At 52.7% G+C, this 10,330-nt stretch overlaps 1 protein-coding gene across 1 annotated transcript; it reads right to left on the reverse strand.

Moving 5' to 3' along the window:
* Positions 1-8,689: 8,689 nt before the first annotated feature.
* On the reverse strand, positions 8,690-10,063 carry LOC129343005 (mRNA decay activator protein ZFP36L1-like). The gene is made up of 3 exons (XM_054998965.1): positions 9,993-10,063; positions 9,777-9,838; positions 8,690-9,668 (listed from the first exon to the last, which is right to left on the reverse strand). The coding sequence occupies exons 1-3, from the start codon at positions 10,061-10,063 to the stop codon at positions 8,761-8,763; spliced, it is 1,041 nt and encodes a 346-aa protein (XP_054854940.1). The 3' UTR covers positions 8,690-8,760.
* Positions 10,064-10,330: the final 267 nt, after the last annotated feature.

Consider the following 10,330-nt stretch of genomic DNA (forward strand, 5'->3'; position numbering starts at 1 on the left):
CGTTTTAGGTCTTCCTCTTTTCCTACTGCTTTCCATTATTTCTTTGAAATAATATTATTTTCAAGCACTATTGCTGAGTATTTTCAAGAGGTGCCGGAACTCCGTCCCACCATGTTCCCCCTGAGAAAAAGCCCTACAGACAAGGATGTATATTATCTCCCTACTTGTTCAACCTCTATATCTTAAGGAAAGCTGGATTAGATCTAGAAGAAGGCGGAGCGAAAACTGATGGAAGAAACATTAACAAAGTGAGATATGCAGATGACGCCACGTTACTGGCAGAAAATAGTGAACACTTGAAACGACGACTGATGAAGGTTAAAGGAGAAAGCGGGATTACAGCTGAACATCAAGAAGACAAAAGGAATGGCTACTGAAGAATTACACCATTTCAAAGGTGACAATGAGGAAACTGAAATTGTTCGAGATTTTACCTAGATTAAAGCTAGACAGACAGGTGGATAGAGATTTACATCCACGCACGACTCATGCGATTTTCACAGTGGCCAGCAGAGGGTGCCCCAGCTGCATCGGGAGAGCCAAAGACCGCCTGCCGAGGGTGTCACCTTCAGGGGGTCCAAAAGTTTTGAAAGGACTTCAAAGAACACCGGGGTCTCCCAACGACTTTTCCCAGCTAGCAGGAGAGCCAGCAAGCACGCTGCACAACACACTGAGGAATACATGAAGCTGCGGAGTTCAGACCACTGGACATGAACAAAAGGCAGGGTCATCTTTAGGGGTGCCATTCCCCCACCCAGGGCGGGGGATCCCCTGCTCCCAGCCTTCCTTCCCCATGCCCACTTACTTGGCTGGGGGGGGCGTGCTCCCTGGGGAGCCCCCCTGGGCATCACGGTGCGCCCATGGGCGGCGTGGCGCGCTCCTGATTTGGGCTGAAACATGCCCTGCAGCAGGCCCATTTGGGGCTGAATTGTGCCTTGCAGGGGGTCAATCCAGCCCCTGGGTGAGTGCGGGAGCACTCCCAGGCTGCCCTTTGACCTGCATGATGACATCACTTCCCAGAAGTTACATCATCGCACAAGGACCCAGGGGCATAGCGAGGGAGGTGCTGAGCTCCCAATCTCCCGTTGTGGGAGTCAAGGGACCTGACAACCCTAGTCACCAGCCTCCAGGTGGCACCTGGAAACTTCCCAGAATTACAACTGATCTCCAGGCTACAGAGATTGGTTCACCAGGAGAACATGGCTTTTTGGAGGGTGGACTCTACAGCATCACACCACACCAAAGTCCCTCCCTTGCCCAAACCCTGCCCTCCCGAGGCTCTGCTGCTCCTAAATCTCCTGGAACAGCCCAACCCAGAGTTGGCAAGCATGCCGAAAGCCTCTCTCTCCAGGGTCTCCATCAGAGAAATGTATTTCTTTAACTGGGACTTCCTGTAGACCAGCTTCTAGGGGCAGGAACTGCCTTTGACTCCTGAGGCGGGCCCGTGACCCACCTGGCTCTGCCTATTGCCTACTTTGGCTGGCAGGTGCGCTCCAAGGGCTCAGGCAGAAAAGATCCTTTGCAGTATCTGTCCCCTGGCAAGGACCTCTTGCATGCAAGCCAGCTGCTCTACCCACTGAGCGCCACTCCTTCCGAGGACAGAGTTCTTGGCGTTTAGCTTCCCAAGAGGCAAATCAGCAGCTTGCCAGTCGACCAAGCAAAGCTCAGCCCATTCTGGGCATGTGTGTGCGTGTGCGTGTTGGGCCTCTGGGCCCCCTGACGGAAGGGCACGTAGGGGGTTGGTTGCTACATTTCTTTGCCCAGAGTATCACGATAACTGGCCAACATCTCCATGGCTGAAGTGCGCAGCCCTGGCAAACTAGCCTGGAAGAGGACCCCTCATCGTGGCATGGCCAATCTGGCCCCCTGGATCCATGCCAGGGGCAATGCTGAGACTTGACTACTGTAATGCACTGTGCGTAGGTCTCTCCTTGAAGTTAACTCGGAGACTCCAGCTGCTGCAGATCTCTCAGCTCAGTTATTAGCAGGAGCTACAAGGAGCATGAATATTATTCCCGTTCTGCTGTCACGCCACTGGCTGCCTATCAGTTACCAGGCTCAGTTCAAGGTATGGGCTCTCACATCCACAGCTCTTCACGGCCTCAGACCTTCACATCTATGGGACGCCTCTCTCCCTTTGTTCCACAACAGCAGTTTCACTCAGCCGAACAGGGTCTTCTGCAGGCGCCGGCTGCGTGTGGCAAAACCAGCACCTGCCCATACATGAGCATTCTCCGTGGTGGCCCCCACCTTATGGAACAGCCTACTGGAAGAAGCCAGCAAAGCTCCCTCTTGCCTCGCTTTTCAGCACTTCTTCAACTCTGTATTGGATTTCTGCGGGTTCGAAACTTTGTAAACTTGCATTTATATACCCAATTATATTGTTCATTGAAACATTTCTGAAATTCACACTGTGCAATCCGCCTTGAGTCTCAGGGGGAAAGGCGGACTATAAATAATGTCAATAAATAAATACATTTCTGGTTGCTCTGCTCCAGGCCACTGCTGGCACACGCTGCTGTGTGCAAAGAGACTCCAAGCGGTATTTCTGCTGAATCCCCTTCGCAAAGGCACAGCTTAATCCAAGGCTACACAATGCGGCCTTGCTGTGGCCTCTTCAAGGGCTTCTTTGCAGGAGTCCCTTTTGCAGCGGACTGCGGGGCCGGCTAATTGGCTTGCACGTCCAAGCCCCTTCTCAGTCTCCAGACCCGTCTCTGTTTCCGCAGCCAGACAGGCTCCCACTTCCCCCACTATTACACATTGCAGGACACGGTCAAGGGAGTCCCAGCAAGCTTGCTGCTCTTTGGAATCAGCAACAGATGTTTGGGGGTTGGGGAGGGGAGTTCCCAGCAATCCATCTTGCAGGCCTTCCCCCTCCTCTTACAGCAGTAACAAAAGAGCCGCTTCTTTTTTCAAAGAAGGGGGGGGAGAAACCCCAGCCCTTTGTGACATGCTCCAAGGCTCCTGAGAAAGATTCACGACCCAGCCAGCCCCTCCTTCCAGCGCGTAATGCCATGGGAACAGCCAGAACCACAAACCTCTCCAGGCAGCCTGGCGTGGGAGGGGTTAAACACCACCGCTTCTCCATTTCCAAACTTACCCCTTTAACTGGGCTTGCCTGGACTTTCCGCAGCCAAACAAGGGGAGCTTGGGAAGGAAAAGAGCCAGAAGTGCCCCTTCATAGGAGGGCAGTCCCAGCCAGAAGGTCGGCCAGCCTCACCCGCTATGTGCTGGATCACCGAGGGTGGCTGAGCGGAGTGCAAGTGGGTCAGTTCGCACATTTCTCCCCAGGAAAATGCCTCTTCTTAGAAAGCACCAGTCCGTAACAGAGGGGATCCCAGGACCTAATCGACAAGAAGATATGACGCCCCTTTTGGCCAAGTCGGACCGTCTCTCCCGGCTTGTCTGCTCTGATTGGCAGCAGACCCCCCCCCCGGCAGAGAAATTCCCCTCACCTGCTGCTACCCAAGATCCTTCCAAGAGAGTTACCTGGATTGAACCAGGTCCCTCCTCGCAGCGAAATGGGTGCCCTGCCACTGGGCTAGAGCTTCTCGGCTGTATCTCGGGTGGCTTCTGGGTGCTGCTGGGCAGGCACCTCAAAAGATCGTCTTGTATGGATGTGTGCAGGGCAGGGAAGGCAGCCCACTGTCTTGCAGTAAGCAGGAGCATTCAATAGTTTTTGAGGAGGGGTTGGCAACTGTGGGGTTTGTTTCCCCTTCCTCTCAGCGGCGCAGTTGGGCCTCAGGCCCTCCCTTCACCTTCCAAGTCTACCTTTTCCAGCAGCCTTTGGCACAATCTCATACAACCAAACAGAGGAAAGTCTAATATCAGATATGCAGCATTTTTAAATGAAATTATATTAGCAAGGAGGTCCCAGGCAGAGGGAGAGGGCGTTCACCTGTCCCTTGCTCCGACGCACCATTATGTTGCCTTTCGGTTCCCCCCTGCAGGGAAAATAAGATCAAGGAAGGGGGGGGCTTATAGAGAGGGAGAGGAGTTAGCCATGTTAGTCTGTAGTAGCAAAATCAAAAAGAGTCCAGTAGCACCTTTAAGACTAACCAACTTTATTGTAGCATAAGCTTTCGAGAATCACAGTTCTCTTCGTCAGATGCATTCTGCAGAATGCATCTGATGAAGAGAACTGTGATTCTTGAAAGCTTATGCTACAATAAAGTTGGTTAGTCTTAAAGGTGCTACTGGACTCTTTTTGATTTTTATAGAGAGGGGGAAAGGATACTTCCCTTGATGTCATGGCCCCAGTCCAACCCAGGCCTTACAGCATATAAATGTCCAAGTATCTTCAGGGGATCAATTCACAGGCTTTGGATTCCTCTAAGGATACGCAATTGAATGGGACACCTTTTCTCTTCAGCCATCTTCCTTCCTTCCCTTGCATAAGCAGTTAAGACTGTATGCTCCTTGGGGCAGGGGCTGGTCTCTTGGACACCACATCACTCTAAACCTGCCAGGTACATTGATGGTGTGATATCCATGTATAATCAGTATTTTATTATTTATAAAATGGGACTAACCACCTTTGGAGTTGTGCATACCAGAGGGGGAAATGCATGACCCACAACCACCCTCCAGCCTATAAACTAGCTCACAAATTATTCACATCTTTAATTGTGTCAATTATCCAGTTGCCCCAACAAGTTCAGGGAGTGTGTGTGTAATCTAAGCAAAACCAGAGAATATTTAACAGGCTGTAAATCCTAAGAAAGAGACTTTATTAGCGGTAGACACAGCTGCAATACAGCCAAAGAGCCATTTAAAAAGCCAGACAATGTTTTGGCTTGGAAATCTGTATCTCATACACACAAAAGAGAGAGAGAGCTATAAATACAGATAAACCCAACAATAAATTAATACAGAATATTCCCCTCTATGCATCACAAATTAAGGCAAGTCTTGGCTTAGTTCCGAATATCAGAAATAAAGGTTTTTTTTTTTAAAAAAGACAATAAATAAACTTACAATATATTATGAACTCATGAATTTTTTGCAGAACTCTCTTTAAGAAAGATGAAGTGGAGACAATTTTGCTCGTGAAGCGAGTGACTGCTTTGTCACACTGAACCCCACCCACCCCCGCCTCCTGCATTCCACATTTGCTGGGGCAAATTCACAGAATCTGATTATGCCCGGAGCGATGCCATGGCGGAATAAAACATCGGTCTCGATGCCAAAACGTTCCCCGTGCACAATATGTCCCATGGAGAATATTGGCTATACTCTGAACTGTTCTTGTATGAGTGAATTTCCAAAGGTCTACAGTTTCTTGGGATATTCCCGCACTCCCTATATCTAATTCCCAGAATGAGCAGATGGCTGGAAACCAGTACTCAGGGATCCAGCGTCACAGCTGAGCTGGCTGCATTCAGACACATCAGTGTACAAAGACACAGCGGGTACAAGTTGCCTTCTTTGCAGAACAACCCCCCCACCCCACCCCTGCCGAGCTACGGTGTGAACCAGGCCTGGAGAAGAATCCAGGGCTGCGACCGCCCCCCTCTCTCGACATGCTAGGCCATATTCACTTACGAAATTTGCCATTTCTGATGTAAAGAGATGGGGTAGGGGAGGGAATACAGGAATGGTTCCATGAAAAATTACACTTTCTTCAAAAGAACAGAAGAGGGCTTTTTCGGGGGGGGGGGACTGGGGTCATAATCCAGCCCCAACAAGAAGCTGGATAAGTGTTATTTTCCCACTGCTGAGGATACGGTGGGCCCAGATGGGGGTCTCGCTCTCAAGAGAGGCTGTGGAATAGGAACGAGAGCTGATAACATTGCTGCAGGCAGAACTCCTCTGCTTTCCGTCTCCTTCAGAGAGCTAAAGGCGGTTTGAAAGAGGAAGTGATGCTGGGGAGGGGGGGGTCCCTCCTCCCCCCCCTTGCTGAACATGCCTGGCCGAGTTCAACTCCGTTTCCAAAAGCTGTTTGGCCAGAGGCGACCGCAGGCTTCAAGGAAGGTGGGCCCACAGGGGGGGAAGCGAAGCGTCTCTCAAACCCTTCTCTCTGGAAGACCACTGCTGGTCTCCAGCCCTTCCTACTTGGATCCAGTGGCAAGAAGCCCCCACCAGGCAGCGAGCTTTAAAGCATGCTGGGGCAGCCAGATGCGCGGGCCTTTCACGCCCTTCCCTAGCCAGGCAGATAAGAGGAGCTGGCATTTAGCTTTCAGTACAGAAAGCCCACCACAACTCAAAAGGTCGCCCCATTTGCTCCCCTCTCTGCTACAAGGCACCCTCTAGCACCTGCCACTGCCCAGCCCGCCCAACCGGTGCCCCTGCTTCCCCTCTCCGGCTTGTGGACAGTGGCTTCTAGAAGATTTTGGCCACACAGCAGCCCCCACCCTCACACCCCTTCCTCAGTTAAGTAGCACTTGGGTGTTTGGCCTGAGAAAATGCAGCCTCGCTCCCCACCCCCCCACCCCTTAACATGCTCTCCATTAGACTGGGAGGCATTCGGAACCAGTCCCAACATTCAGAAATATTCCATCGAATAGAACTTGTACATTCTTTCCAATATGGAGCACCCCAAACGCAACCTTCAGTTTGAAGGGCATCTCCTGAGAAATACTTTTACCCCTCCCTCAGTTTCTTTCATCTTCCCTTTCTTGTAAGAAGTCTTGCCGGGGAGGGGAGAGGCTGTCAGTTGCCAGAGGCGTCTTCCTCTTCCTCCACTCACTTCCAAACTTGCTTGTTTGCAGCGCGACACTTTTACTTTGAGGAGGTTTTGTCCAATTTTCTCCTCCTTGGATATATTTTTAAAAATGGTTTTGCAAAATCCCACTGGACGAGTTCCTTGGCTTAATGGGGCAACGATTCTCTGGGGGTTTTCTCACCGCCATTGCCCATTCAGCGCCACATCCCAGGGCTGACCTGCGTTTTCTTTGCTCCAGCACTCCTGCGAGGGCCATTCTTCTCCTGTGCCATCGGATGGAGATGGAGTGATTTCAGGGACGGGTTTTTTTAAAAGAGGGCAGCATTGCTATTACCTATTTTTAAACTACCCTCCCCCCAACCTCCTGTAAGTACAGTTTGGCTGCAATCTTTCCACAAAGATGGTAGTAAATGAGGTTGAAAAAATCCACTTTCCATCAGTATCCAGAACCAGACCAAACACCTGGGCCGTTTCCACACGGCTTACCTTCCCTCGGAATGACCCGGAACGTCGTAAAAAAAACACGGAAGATTGTGTTTTCTCGCGCAAGATTTGTGCAACGTCGCATGATCTTCCGCGTTTTTTGCGCCATGTTCTGGGTCGTTCCGAGGGAAGGTAAGCCGTGTGGAAACGGCCCTGGTATGGAAGCAATCTTAGAGGATGGTGCAGCTTTGGAAACCCCAGTGTGAGGGGCCACGGATCACCTGCTGCCCCTTATACCTTCACCCTGCGACAAATACTGTTGTTCTGTGCCTTTGGGGACTGGACGTGGACGTGGACCGGTCGTTTGCTATCACACCTCCTTCAAGCTTTTCAAAATTGACACCTATTAACTGTAAGAAATTGTAGCTATTTAGAAATCCCCGAAAACCTGCTCAGCCTCCTCCTCCAGCTTTCTGAGTTGGCTGAGGGAGGCAACCACAGGCTGGGGAATTTTGGCTTTCGGCAAGACCACCATTAAAGTGAACGTTGCCTCTCTAGCTCAAACCTAGTAAAGAAGAAGCGGCACAGCCCAATGTTATGTGGGAGTTCAGATTGCCCTTTAAAAGAACATAACACAAAAAGGGAAACCCAGTCTAGGATTTCCAAAGCTGCTTGGGTGAAATTGTCCTACATGCTGGGCCAGTTTGGTTAAAGGCAGGCTTTGGTGGGAAAGATGGCCTGAGGCCCCAGGAACACGGCATGCAGGAATAATTTCCCCATCAAAACCTACACAGCCACAACAGGAAAAAGGCTCAATCCCCAGTTAAACTTGCGGCGACAACTCTTTACCAAGCAAGAACTTAGAAGGGTGTGCTTCCAAGACAGCAATAAGAAGATTCTTATCGGGGGTCTGCGCCTGATCCAGGGAGTTCCAAATTTCTCCTCATGATATACACCAGGTGGAGAAGGCCCTCACGACTGGCCCCCGCAAAGAGGGATGCATTATTTACACATCCCCCCAGCCATTTAGGATTGTGTCCTGTGGAAGCAGCTCCCCTGCCTCTGGACACACACCCAAAGCTTCTCCAGCACCTGGCAGGACAGCAAGGCAGCCAGCTGGCCCTGTGCAGAAAATGCACGAACTCCCACGGCAGCAAGTTACCGTTCGATAAACAGCTGTCTCAATTCCCTGCCTGTCCAAGGGCATACGGAGATGGCCACCAATTAACCCATTCAATCACCTGAAAAATGTCAGGGTTTTTTTTAAAACTAAAGCGGGGTGGGGGGGAGGGTACTAAAACATCTTATATTTGATAATACAAGAAGTTGTATTTGCCCCTTCTGCTCTAAAAATGAAGCGAAGAAACTCTGGGAATTCAAATAAGCTGGAGGCAGACCCGTTTAGAGAGAACCAAGAATGGTTTGTGAGAGGTTTCACATCCCCTGGGGTGCACACAATTTCCTCGTGTTCCACTCCTATCTCATGTCTCTGGTCAAATAGGTGTTGCAAGTTTCTGAAACAATACAGGAGCCTATCAAACCTCTTAATCCAAGGCAAAATCTGGGTTTGTGCACGCATCTCTAGCAGCTGTCCCACTTTCCAAGCTCCTCCAGTCCTCTGGAAAAGGCTATGGGCTGTGTCTCCCTTCTCAGGCACATCCATACCTGTCCCATCAGTCATCAGAGACCGAGAGGCTGCTGAAGATGGGGAGCCGCCGACCCAGGGGCCCGAGGCCAGGGGACGCTGAGCCACTGCTGGCCCCTGAGCTGCCAGAGTCCTCCTGATCCGAGAGGGAATCGGCGGAGTGGCTTTTCTGAAGCAGCAGGAGGCCTGGGAAGGGGGAGGGGCCAGGCGACCCCAGAGGAGCCTTGCTGGAGCCAAGAGGGTTGCAGAGGGAGCAGCCAACGGCCCCGTGGGGGAGGCGGAGGGTGCGGGAGGCGGCTGGAGCAGGAGAGGCCGGAGAGGCGGGAGGGAGGGGCTCCCCAGAGCTGAGGCTGTGGCAGAGCAGCAAGGGCGGCTGCGGCAGCGGGCGGCGCTCCTCGGCATTGTGGATGAAGTGGCAGCGAGAGCCGTAGGGGCAGATGCCGCAGGTGTGGAAGGTGCGGCACGGCTCTGTCTTGTACTTGGGGTGGCGGCTGAGCCCCCGCAGCTCCCCGGCGCCGTGTGCAAACTGGCACTTGGTCCCGTACTTGCAGGCGCCACTTTCTTCGAAGGTGCGGCAGAGCTCGGTCTTGTAGCGGGAAGAGCCCCCTTTGGCCTCGCTGCGGCTCCCCTCGATCACGCTCACTGACCGATCCGCCCGGAAGGGGATGCACTGCAGGCTGGTGCGGGGCAGCCTGGCAGCCTGAGCCCATTGCCCCTGGAGGGGCCACGCGGGGTCACTCCTGCCAGCGGCCACACCGGGGGTGATGGCATCCTCCAGACGCTCCGAGTCACCGAGGCGGGAAGCAGAGAGGGCGACAGGGCAAGCCGAGAAGGTCCTCTGGAATCCTGGGTGGGTCTCGGCACCTGCATCGGCAGTTTCTTGCACATTCAGGCTCAAAAAAGTCTGCACGGGAAGGAGCGGGAGATGGTGAATGTCTGCAAAGAAGGGAAAGAGAATCCGCGGGGGCACCCCCAAGGAAGCCCAGTTTAGCCGGCACCCTCAAACAACAACCAGAAGCTGTCGATGCGATTGGAGGAACGCACAGGGTTTGCGGGCGGACTGTCTATTGCCCTGGGCGAAGGAGTTTTCTACTGGCTCTGGTGCTCTGGTGACACAAAAGGGAGAGCCAAGCCTGAGGGGTGCCTCTGGGCTTCACCGCTCAGATCCCAGAGGGAGGCGGAATTGCCTGGGCAACCTCCTCAAGCCAGCACGGAGGCAGAGAAGGGCCCAGGGACAGGCCTGGGCCAAGGAGCCCTTACGCGTGGCCCGGCTGCAGCTCTTCCAGATCCGGTCCTCTGAAATACCCAACGCCACCACCAGTTAACCGCATTTCCCTGGGCTCAGAGTGCTTTGCCCTTTCCGTGGCTGCTCCTCGAGGGCTGCTAATTCTCCCTGGCTAAGTGATCCAGAGGGGAAGTGATTTGGTGACCAGCTGGCCCTCCCATCGGCCTAATTGTTTGTGCCGCATCATGGTCCGGCATGAACTCTCCTTGGCGTCTGAGCCCCGGCAAGGCGCCCTAGTCCTCCCCCGAGATTTAGACGCAAAGGACAGCCGTGCTGCAGCCAAATTCTCCTGCAAATCCCAAGGCAGAGACAG

The sequence above is a fragment of the Eublepharis macularius genome, chromosome 15 (assembly GCF_028583425.1).
Source record: "Eublepharis macularius isolate TG4126 chromosome 15, MPM_Emac_v1.0, whole genome shotgun sequence".
NCBI classification, from domain to species: domain Eukaryota; kingdom Metazoa; phylum Chordata; class Lepidosauria; order Squamata; family Eublepharidae; genus Eublepharis; species Eublepharis macularius.

Coding starts and splice junctions, on each gene's coding strand:
- LOC129343005 (XM_054998965.1), bottom strand. CDS start 10,063: ATGCGGTTAACTGGTGGTGGCGTTGGGTATTTCAGAGGACCGGATCTG. Junction 9,839..9,992: donor GAGCTGCAGCCGGGCCACGC/GTAAGGGCTCCT, acceptor TTGTGTCACCAG/AGCACCAGAGCCAGTAGAAA. Junction 9,669..9,776: donor ACAGTCCGCCCGCAAACCCT/GTGCGTTCCTCC, acceptor CCTTCTTTGCAG/ACATTCACCATCTCCCGCTC.